Raw genomic sequence first — 12,831 nt, 5'->3', positions numbered from 1 at the left:
CTCTCCAGCAAGTGTGTTCTTATTTATCCTGTCCAGCCACTGTGTGAAAATCAATTGATTTTGGATAGTCTGAGCACTCCAGTAGTGGGTTGGATGAGAACATGTGAACCTTCACATGCACGTGCAGTAGCTAGGTCAAGAATCAACTTGCTATAATTTATTATCTACCAATAATGGTGTGTTTGTTGAAAGTTTGTCTTCTCATGTGCTGTGATTGGAAGAACTCAGATATATTGTGTTAGCTAAGATAAAGGGTGCAATTGGCTTGGAAGGTGCTGCATCCTACCTGGGCTCACTGGGTGGGGAAGGTTCTATAGTCCTGAGTCTTTAATTATCTGTTATTTTGAGTGATACTGCATTGTAATGTTCCATGATTTGCATTTACATACGTATGTCTTGTGTGGTGTGATCAGTTAATAATCGAATATAAACGTTAGTATCTATAGACTCTAGCAATAGACTCTATATACCCATAAGGCTGTGTTTGTGTTCTCATGGCTAAGGAATGGCCTTGTAGGTTGGGCGTATTTGCTCTCACCGGGTAAGGAAGATTGAATAGACCTGAATCTCTCATTATTTTTTATTTATTTATTTATTTTTGAGTGATGCTAGTCAACCGTTTATATCTGTCAAGTGTTGGGCACTTAATACACTCCAGAGACTCTCCAGAAATCAATAATGTGATAATGAATGAGGATTCCCAATTGACCAAATGCTCAAGTGGGGCCTTGGGTTACAAGATATATAGCTAGCAACCTAAGTGGAAAGATCTCGTATCCTCTGAGGTCATTTTAGGTTACATTCCCCTGCTAATCAGAGTGGGATCTTTAGCTATGGAGCTTGTACAAAAGCTCTGCTCTGTGAAAGGTAGTGTCTGTTAGGTCAAAGATGTAGAGAACTGATCAAGCAGAGAGTTAGGACTCTCCTGAAACGCTTCAGCAAACAATTAATATGATAATCAATGAAGATTCCCAGTGGACCAAGTGCACTAATGAAGAACACATGAAGTTAGAGTCTGGTAATGACGGCCAACCCTGTGGCTAAAGTGCTGGAAAGACCAACAAATCTGGTTTATAAATGTGAGAATGCTGGCATAATGGTTTGACCTGTACTGTATGTGTTTAAATGCTCAGGAAGTGGTCACGTTTAGCATTCAGCTAAGCTTCTAGGGGACGCAGAGACGAGCAGTTTGAGCTTATCGTGCATCAAAAGTGGTTAGTTTGCAGTGTTATGACAGCTAGTTTACAAGGTCATACATAAAATTACAAACCATATCAGTATGAGCCAGACCTGTCTGTCTTTCTATCTCTTTGTGTGTGTTCAGCTTCTGGTGTACATCAAAGCTGTCAAGCTCCAGGACCCGTGAGATGCAGCCATGCATACTTCAGCACGTTCTGTCTGTTTAAAGCATCCGATTCGGTCTAACGAACAGAGCAAGGATTAACCGAGGAACAGACGAAGGACCGTGTGTTACTTGTAATGAATGATAGCTACTGTAGGTGGTTAGAATAAAGCTTCATGCTTGTTTGCATCCTGGCAGGAAGATGATGTTCATGTATAGAACATTATACAGCTTAAAAGTCTAATATTGTCATAGACATGAACATCAACAACATGGCAGAATGGTAGATACTCTAAACTCTCACCTGAATGGTTATAAAGAGTCTTGAATCTTGAGTCTGACCCCAACTGAGACTTTAATAATCACATCCAAAGCTAACAATATAGAAACAACTTGACTTGACATTAACAGCTAGAACCGTGCACATGTTCGATATCAGGCAACAGTTCATCCTTTAAATAAGAAGTCGTCATTTTCAAATTACAAACACTTAAAAATTAAGACTCAGAGAGTCTCAGAGATTCTCAGAGAACAGGTTTTTTTTTTACAGCTACTTAAAGAAATTAAACCTTTTTTTTGTGTGTGAAGGTTTTCAAGCCCCAGCGCTATCGGCTGAAAAAGTTCCCCCCTCACGCTGAGCATAAATGAGTGCCGCCATCTTGGAATTGTTCTCTTTGCTACGCTTTCCCTTGCTTTAGTAACTGCCCAGGCTATTTAATTAACTTCCAGCAGCCCAAGCAATACATCACGCTGTCCTGTCAACTTCCCATAAAAAGGAGGTTTTTTTCCCTTCTTTGTCGTGGAGATAGCAGGCGTTCCTTTAGACCTGCACAATGCTGGAGAGAACTACATGGGGTGATATGATAGAGAAGTCACCGGCGGCAGGGCTCGGTGAAAGTGCTTTTGGAACGTCTGTCTGATCCTCTCTCAGGCTGAATTTGTCAAATCAGTCTCTCTCTCTCTCTCTCTCTCTCTCTCTCTCTCTCTCTCTCTCTCTCTCTCTCTCTAGAATAACCATTGGTGCACTGGATGGCTTATTCTATCCTTGCTATTTCATTGCGCTGTATTCCTCGCAGGAGGGGTGCTGAGACGTGACAGCACGAAAGCCAGCAGCAAAAACTAACGTGAAGGGAAAATAGATGTTTCTGTCAATTTAGGTAGAGAGAATGTGGTGTCTCCGAAGGTCCAGACGGTGAGCTAAATCAGCGCTGACAGAGGCTAACTCTTTAAAATGTGACGTTAAAAGTCTGAGGGTTTTAGTGGAGGGAATTAAAGAGAGCAACACGTCCTCGTCTCGAGCTCCAAACTGCCCGTTACAATCAGAAAGCGAGATACGGGATGTGATGACTGTCTGTTTACGAGAGAGAGCGATGCAATCAGGGAAGAGATAGACATCAGGTAATGAAGATAAAGCAATAGAATGAGGGAGAGAGAACACAATGCAAAACTGGTGAACGACTTGTTTTCTTTTCTTGGTGCTGCAGTACTTTCATCAAGATGCATTAACTGGATCGATCTCTTTGTTTACAACAACAAAGTCACAACGGTCCAAAACGTGATGCACTACAGTAGGAGACGTGATGGAAGTGTTTCAATTCAGTGTGAACTTTATTCTGGCAAATTCACCACAATACAAAAACACACATATAGAGAAAGATTCTTAAGAGCTACAAGTTCATCAAGGGATGAACACAGAACAGGTGAACAGGTCAGGATAACAAATCAGAACCTAAAGACAACTCGAGAATAAGCTCAAGAGACGCTCGTCATGGTAAACTTTCTTATAGCGAGTAATGCTAGTCGACAGGCCAAACATCTGGAGTCACTGGTGTTGTAGTACCTCATGGCTCAGGCCTCCAGGTCTGTTCAGTTCGGCAGCATTTGTTTCACACGGTTTTAATAATTATGTTTTACTGCAGAAACCCGAGCGAAAGTCAGCGGATGTTCTGCGTTCACGTTCACGTTCACGATCCTTCTTTCGTGAGTCAGATTCAGTCAGCATAATGGTACACGATGATCCTAAAATCCTCCAATCACAATACAGATTTCCGTCCCATCTGCGCTTACAACTGACTGCATGGATGACTTATTAAATTAGTCGGCGTTATAATCTTCCAGGAAATCACGTGTGGAAGAAAAGTCGCAGGGTGAGGTTTGCACTTTCAAACCTTATGTTAAAAAAAAAAATGGAAAAAGTCTGTTCTCGTTCGGCGCCGAGCGCCCCTGCGTATCCATTTCAAGGACTTAATTATAAGGAAGCTGAGTAATTAAAGCTTAGCGCTGCTAGCTTTTGAATTCTGCTGCTGGAGCGTTGAAGTGCGAGATAAACATGTCTGAATGAGTGTGCAATCTCTGATCCTCTAAAGAAAGCTGTAAAGCAGCGATGGGTAAAAGCAGTACAGCTGCGGAAAAGTTTATTATATTTAAATCCTCTTCTATTAAATTCAGTCTCACGGCAGCGTGGAAGTAAATCCACGAACTGTTTAAGACAGATAAGCAGCAAATTAGCAACATAGCACGCTACATTTCACAGAAATGTGTTTTAACATTTGAATTTTAAAAACACCAAAGTCTGATATTATGAAATGTTAGAGGACTAACAGGCAGCTCATTTTTACTCTTAATTACTACATCATCAAACTGCCTGCTCGCTGATGCGCATGCTAGCGTAACATGACTAGCGCAGTCTCAGCACCGTCGTACAGTGTTTAGGATCGATTTGTTTTCTGTTGTAAATGTTTCGAGATGATTCTCGGGATGATTTTAACAAGCTGAGAGAAGGTTCCACTTAAACGTTCCCGAATGTTCGAAAAACAGAACAGTGGTTTTACCAACACAAGGCTGTATAGGCTTAATAGTGGAAATGAGAAATTTTACATTTACATTTACAGCCTTTAGCAGACACTCTTATCCAGAGTGACTTACATTTTTCTTATTTCAGTTTATACACCTGAGCAATTGAGGGTTAAGGGCCTTGCTCAGGGGCCCTTGGTGGCCTTGGTGTCAACTTGGTGGACCTGGGATTCAAACCAGTGACCTTTCGATCAGTAGTCGAACACTTTAACCACTGAGCTACCACATCCCACAAATGTTACCACAACGTTGTAGGAACGTTCTTCTTAGAAACATTCAGAATACGTTCCGCTAACATGCGATCCTCCTGATTCCAACGTCCTAGAACGTCAATCCTGCGACTTCTGTATTTATACTTATTTACTTAAGGATTTACAGAAACTACTGGAGGTGTGATGAAGTGCTATCTCAGGGGTGTGTTGATCCCAAATCAGCTTCGATTCACTTCCTGCTGGTTACTCGATTCAGAGTCGAATGGCTTTCCTGAGACGGCTTTGTCTTCGTTAGGGTTCTGTACAACGAGAGCATATGGTTTTCCAGAATGTTCCTCAGGGCGCCCCGTCATGTTCTGTTGAATTCCACGGAGACTTGGAGTTAAATATCAGCAAGTGTTGCACACCTGAGCCTCCTTAGCGCTTCCTCGCTCTGTCTGTCTGTGTTTGATTAACCTTTCCCTCTGTGCTAGCGGACTTATCGTGAATCATAAGCATCTTGAGCAGCTGCTTCGCACAGGTTCTGTGACGGCGAACGTCGAGGCTATCCGGAAGCAGTGCACTCTGGGAAGGGGCGACGGATCGAGCCATGTGCACGTGCGTTTTTCTTTCCCCGCTATGCGCTCATGCGAGGTCATGTGACTCAGAGGTCCTGGCATTTCAGCAGCTTAATGAAGTGTGTAATGTGCAGCGACGACTTTTTGCCGTCGCTGTCATTTGTAAGCCCTGTGTGTTTGTGCTATTTTGGGATTCACAACTCGTCCTTCATTCACCTCTCGCCTTCTCAACAAGTCGGCAAAGAAAACACTTCCATCTCTCGCTCCCTCTGTTTACCCCGACTTTCATTTTTCTTTTCTCTATATTGCTCCATGCTTTTTTTTTGTTTGTTTGTTTTGTCTTTTTCCTGTCTGTCCTCTCTCTAATCATCTCCACAATATCCATATACACACACACACACATTAGCATGGTAAACAGGGCGCTAGTGAGGCGTTTTCATGCCCGTGTGAGAGCAGCAGGCATTAATGAGTGCACATATCTCCGCTGGGAGGCTTTAACTCTCCTCCTAAAGCCACCCTGAGGGCTCCATCTTTCCCTCTTTCAAAATGGAAACTGCTGCTACACGTACTATAAATTCTACTTGAAGAGGCACAACAAACAGCCATGCTAATATCTTAGCTTAGCATGGAGTTTGGAGGTTGAATGGTGCAAACAAGGAAAGCTAAGTGCCAGATTATGAGCTATTTATGGGTTGAAACTTCTTTACATTTGTTTATTCGCTAGCGCTAACTATACAAATCAACCCTTTAATGCTAAAACTTCTTTGGTCTCCGCTAGCGTTCTTTTGTGAGGTAAAGTTTTACTCGTTCGCATTTTATCTCTTTATCACACCACCCATCACTTTGATTATTTTACTACAAGAGCAGGACACCGGAGCATTTTTATTGCTTACATAACTCACGGTGTAACCGGGATCGTCTGCGTTCCTCACCATGCCGAGGCATATGATAAGCTCATCTTCAACAGATTGTCTCCGTCATTTCCAGCGGACTACGAGACAAACGACAGGAACAGGATGAAAGCACAGTGGAGCAGAGAACGGGAGGGGAAAAAAAAAAGACGGAGTGACAGATGTGACGTCTCGGATGTCTGCGCTCAGACGCTCGATTCCTCGTTTGTGTTTCTGTTTGGACAGATACGCACCATCAACACCACACACTCCATTATTCATAATAATTAGCTTCTCCTTCTTTGTCTCGCTCTCGCCGTGTGGAATATTCCATCTCTGTGAGTTATGGTGGAGATCAAACACTCTGCCGTGTCCTTCAGCGACCTCCTCGAACTCCGGAGTTTGGAGTTTGGTTGATAAACACAGAAGCGATGTGCGAGAGGTGAAATTGGGGATTCGGTGTGGCTTAGCAGATAAACCCTGCTCACAGTCATCAGCCTACGCAGTCGCCAATCAAACACGTAGAAAACAGACAGGGATAACATGGGAAATATGTGCACAGTGTCTCAGAGATATTACACCCACACACACACACACACACACACACACACCCACACACACACATTTCTTTAATGTTCAAATATAAAAACAAGCAAATATACGGAGCCTAAGACACAATGAGCGGAATTATTTCATGTAGAACATCATCCACGCCTAAATCAAACACCTTCATTAGTATGCATCACAGACTCCTCCCACTGAGATCTCCTCCATACACAGGAAGTGCCTCTAGCCAATCAGACTGCAGCCTTCAAGGTTCTAATCTTACAAAACCATTCGTTGAGAATGAGATGGTTCCCCAGTCGTTCCTCTGGGTGAAGACTTAAACCTGTAGAACCCTGTAGCAGTGTTTTCCTGTCAGAGAGGCCTGCGATCCACCGTCTTTGTTTATTTTGACTGTTTTTGTGCTTAGTAGGTGGAAAAAACGGAAAGAATCCACTTGTGAGGTTAAAATCAAACACCTGGTTATTGGATGTGGTAAAATTTCACTGTGGAGATGTTACTGTGTACTCAGGAAGGTACCAAGTGTTCTTCTAGCTCGTGGAAACCTCTCTGTTCTGGATAAAAATCAAAGTGTTGTGAATTCAGATCATCCAGAGATTTTTGGCTCTAAATGTAGAACAAAAACGTTGATAAGGTTTAAAAGAGGAAACTGATCTGTTGTGTCAAAATGATACATAAGGATATTGATTATATTGATTGAGGATACATGAGGATGTATAAGGATACATATGAGGTGGTTATGGTAAGTTGGGGGATGTGTAGTGTGTGTGTAATGTGTGTAATGTGTGTAACGTGTGTGTATAATGTGTGTGTGTAACGTGTGTGTAATGTGTGTAACGTGTGTGTATAATGTGTGTGTAGCGTGTGTGTATAATGTGTGTGTAACGTGTGTGTGTATAATGTGTGTGTAACGTGTGTGTAACGTGTGTGCAATGTGTGTAACGTGTGTATAATGTGTGTAACGTGTATGTACCGTGTGTAACGTGTGTGTAAAGTGTGTGAAATGTGTGTAACGTGTGTATAATGTGTGTAACGTGTATGTACCGTGTGTAACGTGTGTGTAAAGTGTGTGAAATGTGTGTAACGTGTGTGTAACGTGTGTGTATAATGTGTGTGCGTAACGGTGTGTGTAACGTGTGTGTAATGTGTGTGTAACGTGTGTAACGTGTGTGGTGTGTGTAACGTGTGTAACGTGTGTGTAACCTCTGTGTAATGTGTGTAACGTGTGTGTAACGTGTGTATAATGTGTGTGTAACGTGTGTGTAACGTGTGTGTAACGTGTGTGTGTAACGTGTGTGTAACGTGTGTGTATAATGTGTGTAACGTGTGTGTGTAACGTGTGTGTATAATGTGTGTGACGTGTGTGTGTGTAACATGTGTGTAACGTGTGTGCAATTTGTGTAACGTGTGTGTAACGTGTGTGTAACGTGTGTGGTGTGTGTAACGTGTGTAACGTGTGTGTAACCTCTGTGTAATGTGTGTAACGTGTGTGTAATGTGTGTGTATAATGTGTGTAACGTGTGTGTAACGTGTGTGTGTAATGTGTGTGTATAATGTGTGTAACATGTGTGTGTAACGTGCGTGTAATGTGTGTATAATGTGTGTGCGTAACGGTGTGTGTAACGTGTGCGTAATGTGTGTGTAACGTGTGTAATGTGTGTGGTGTGTGTAACGTGTGTGTAATGTGTGTGTAAGGTGTGTGTAACGTGTGTGTGTAACGTGTGTATAATGTGTGTAATGTGTGTGTAACGTGTGTGTGAACAACTCACATTCCTTATTTCCTTTCTTTTTTCCTTGCCTCTTCCAGATCTTTCTCAATGCCAAGTCCATCCGCATGCCCAATCTTCCTCATGGCAGCGTGGACCCGCTGCTCAGCCCGGGCACCAGCTACCCAAAACACACCGTGTACGAGGTGTGTGTGTGTCCGAGCGGCAAGCTCTACCTGTCCCCCGCTGACAGCGCCTCCACCTGCCAGACCTCCAACAGCGTGTGTTTATGGAGCTGAGAGTGGCGTTGGGGCGTCGCCCGACACCAGAAAGGCCTTCCTTTTCTTCCTCCTTCCCTCTTTCCTTTCTCATTCTGTTCATCTCTCTCCACCTTCACGTCAACAACAACAACAACAACAACAACTCCGCTGAACCTTATTTACAGACTTTACTCCAAAACGCTGGATTTGGTGTCACTCAGACGGAGTGTGTTTTCTTCTTATTGATTATTCACACTTCCTTTTTTTTATCCACTCATATTTTTTCTTGTTTATCATTTACATACATTTTCATTCCCTGCTCATTGTCCTTTCTTCTTCTTCTCCGCCATCCCTTATTTCCTCCTTCCTTCTTTCCTTCCTTCAGGAATTCAGGAATCGGAACAAGCTCGTCTCGATCGCGGCCTCATCTTCCCGGTCTGTAAATGGAGCAGGAACTGGTTTCGGAGCGTATTTTCCCCTCTCTTGTTTTTGGTACTCCTATTTTTGTATGCCCCTCTGCCCCAGTGGAGACTTATGGGAAAATTAGACACGAGGCCGGACCAGGCTCATGAAAACGAGCACACACACACACTCACACACACACACGGCTTGTGCACGCTCGAGTGTGTGTGTGTGTGTGTGTGTGTGTGTTTTTCTAAAGAAGCGATACACAGGTGCCTTTGCTGTTGTCGGAAAAGCACATGTTCACCCGCAACCATCCTCCAGTCGCAGCAGAAAACACCGGCAAAAAGAGGAGCGCTAATTAACGAACACATCAAACAGGAAGGACACGTCCAATGTCGTCCACTTCTGTCCTTTTCCTTTGGTTGGTTTTTTGGACTTCTCTCTTTTTTTGGGAACAAAGCACAAGATTATGCCATGTATATAAGAAACTCAATAAATAATAATAAAAAGAGAAAGTTTATTTTAAACATTTTGTATCCAAGAATGTTTGATGATCTTTTTTTTTTTTTTTAATCTTATCATTTTTGCCACCTTAAAAACAACCCTCGGTGTATTTGTGTTTTGGGATTGTTGTAAAAAAAAGATAGGATTTTTATTCTTTCTAATCATCGACAGACCAAAATCCACACATCGACAATCCCGGGTAACGTTTCCCCTCTCCGCTGATCCTGTACACGTTTAATAGAATTGAATACAAATGAAACTCTTCTGTTCAGCTGATTTTGGATTGTATCATGGTTCATATAGTAAAACTGTATGATCTAGTGTTTTACATAAAGAGTTTTACATAAAAAAAAAAAAACAATCTTAAAAATGTATCTGAATAAATATCCATTGATTTATTTTTTATTGACGAGCGATGATTTGTCTGGAAAATCTTGTTGCTATGCTACATTTCTGGAAGGAATTGTCGATTTTTGGACAAAAAATTCTTGAGTTTTGTTTCCTGTTTAATGAGAATAATCAACGCTATCACTTAATAACGTCTTTAATAAAATACGATGCGCTTCGATGATGATAAAGGATCAGTAACGCAATGACACACAATGGAAAATGTTTTAAATGAAACATTATTTTAATTTGTTGGTTGATTTGATATCTGTGAGAAAAAAACAACACACAATTCAACAGAATCTGTGCTCTCACTATATTTCAGTGATGATGTGTCAGCGATATTAAAGAGAAACGCAGCACATGCAGGACTCTCAGTCCCACAATGCATTGCGGCCGCATGGAGTTAGCTAGAGGCTAAAGAAACACTGAACGTGAAGTGAAAGTGACATACAGCTAATTACGGTGACACATACTCAGAATTTGTTCTCTGTGTTTAACCCATCCAAAGTGCACACACACAGCAGTGAACACACACACCGTGAACACATACCCGGAGTAGTAGGCAGCCATTTTTATGCTGCGTCGCCCGGGGAGCAGTTGGGGTGATTTTGGTGCCTTGCTCAAGGGCACCTCAGTCGTGGCCGGCCCGAGACTCGAACCCACAACCTAAGGGTTAGAGTCAGACTCTCTAACCATTAGGCCACGACTTCCCCGAACGGCTGATCTGATGGAGCAGAACGAGCAGACGATGGACGTGAGACAGACGGACAGATTAAAGGACTAAAGCGCCGCTGCATCGCTCTCTTTAGGTAAACAGGAAGCAAAGTTTAATTTTGAGTTTGTTTAAAAATCCCGAATTCTGACTTTTAATAAACCAACTGGAATTTCTTCTCAGACATCTGAAAGAAGAAGAAGAAGAAGAAGAAGAAGAAGAACCTGTCATGAGATGAGACAGAACGCCGTAATTCAAAGCCAGAGAGATTCCCACTGGTGTTACTATCAGGCAGTGTGGGAAAGTTAGGGATCGTTAACCGAATATAACTAACACGCTGCTAAAATATTGCATGTTAAAATAAATCCGGAACGTTATTAAACTCCAGATATCCAGTGGTTCATGGTGGACTGAGTTCCTGTACGTTTCACCCCGAGGTGATGCTGAATTCGAAAAATGATCATGTATGACATTTTACATATTGTTAGTTTAATTGCTAGTAATCTGCCTGTAAATAACAACAACCTTTCACTGGAACTGGGAAAAGGTTCAGCAGGACCTCAGGGGGAAACTCATTAATGGGAGTAAACACACATCCAAATGCCAGCACTTGGGTAGCAGTCGAGCCATTTATTTAAACAAAGAAGTCTGGGATGTCACGTCCACCAAAACCAAAAGTTTCTTACAACTTTCGAGAACTTTTACAAGCAGTTTAATGTCGAAACCTCAGCTGACATTTGAGCTACTTCTTGTTTTTTGTTTGGTTTTAGAATTTTTAGAAAATTTGAAGCAAGTTTTTATTCCAGTGAAACAAATTTCATAAAATGTTTATTTAAAAATAAAGTTAGTGTGATTTTTTTTAACAAGTTTTATTATGAAATAAATAAATAAATAAATAAATAAATAAATAAACAAAGATTTATTGTGAATTTGAATGATCTTATAACAGCAGTTGAAAAGCAAATCTCGAAACAAATCACACAATGTTCCTTTGGTAAAATATAAATGTTTAGTTCTGTAAATGACTTCTTTTTATATTTGATTTATTTTATAGTATTATTTTATTTTTAAGAGCGATGACGTCTCTTTAATGTTGGCCGTCATGTTGAAATTTTCAGTTAAATGACGTTCAGGTTTGGATTTCCAGCAGGATGTTTGTTTATTGTGTCCTCAGTCTTCAGCGAGGTTTCAGCTTCCTCGTCAGCGTGAACGTCGGCAACATCGTTGTTCTCCACATGCAGATGAGGACGAGGTGGATGAGGAACGTCTGTGTTTGTTTAGCAAGTGTGTTGCCAGTTGCTGTACAGTTAAGAACCCGTGACTCAACACTTCTCAGCTAATCCAGCCAAACAACAAAATAAGTCATTCACTCACTCATCTTCTACCGCTTATCCGAACTACCTCGGGTCACGGGGAGCCTGTGCCTATCTCAGGCGTCATCGGGCATCAAGGCAGGATACACCCTGGACGGAGTGCCAACCCATCACAGGGCACACACACACACACTCTCGTTCACTCACGCAATCACACTACGGAAAATTTTCCAGAGATGCCAATCAACCTACCATGCATGTCTTTGGACCGGGGGAGGAAACCGGAGTTCCCGGAGGAAACCCCCGAGGCACGGGGAGAACATGCAAACTCCACACACAAGGAGGAGCCGAGAATCGAACCCCCAACCCTGGAGGTGTGAGGCTAACGTGCTAACCACTAAGCCCCTCCAAATAAATCAATGTAATGGATTTCTTTAAAATCAAGAATTTACACTTAGTCTATTCCATGCTAATCTTCTATTAGCATCAACCAAATTAACAAGGGACACATGGAATGCGCTACCAGTTAGATCTTTGTTAAAGGTCAGAGAGTTCTTTCAGAGTAATCTCCTTGAGCTGATGATCTCCAGGAAAGTAATTTATCCCTGATATTACACACTCACCCATATTCACAATAGGTTCTGTGTGTGATAGGAGACTGAAAGAACTCATGTGTGGCTAATGAGCTACAGCCTGAAGTGCACTTCACTGGGGAAAAAAAAACATCCTCGGCAAAAACACAGTTCTCCAGTGTTTCAATAAGTATCATGAACTGATATCATATCATATGTATCTGTTCATGCTGTTTAATACATGAACAAAGGATATAAAGAGGATGCTGTTTAATGTTTGTAAGGTTTGTGAGCTTGTAATATTATTGCATCCATGGAGTATCTTACAGATTTTGATTTGTTTCCACAATAATATAAATTTTAATATGACACCTGAGAAAATCAGAGGGAGTGAAATCATTCGTGAGATAAATGCATTAGTGGTCTGATCTCACAGAGCTCTGTTCAGTCAACTCATCATCCTGATTAAATGCTCCTGTGCTAGCATTGTGCTGTTGAAACCCAAAGCTGAAAGAACTTTGGTGGCCTAAAGATAGACTGAACTTTAGATG

The 12,831-nt window shown here is 41.8% G+C and overlaps 1 protein-coding gene across 1 annotated transcript in view; it reads left to right on the top strand.

The window, feature by feature from the left end:
- Positions 1–9,257, top strand: part of LOC132861050 (zeta-sarcoglycan) — a 48,563-nt gene extending 39,306 nt beyond the window's left edge. The window contains exon 7 of the mRNA XM_060892396.1: positions 8,226–9,257. Coding sequence (XP_060748379.1) covers positions 8,226–8,423 — 198 coding nt within the window. The 3' untranslated portion in view covers positions 8,424–9,257. The remainder of the gene's footprint in view (positions 1–8,225) is intronic.
- Positions 9,258–12,831: the final 3,574 nt, after the last annotated feature.

The sequence above is a fragment of the Tachysurus vachellii genome, chromosome 2 (assembly GCF_030014155.1).
Source record: "Tachysurus vachellii isolate PV-2020 chromosome 2, HZAU_Pvac_v1, whole genome shotgun sequence".
Taxonomy (NCBI): domain Eukaryota; kingdom Metazoa; phylum Chordata; class Actinopteri; order Siluriformes; family Bagridae; genus Tachysurus; species Tachysurus vachellii.
The sequence above is the reverse complement of the archived record's forward strand: the minus strand, read 5'-3'. Positions and strand labels throughout refer to the sequence as shown.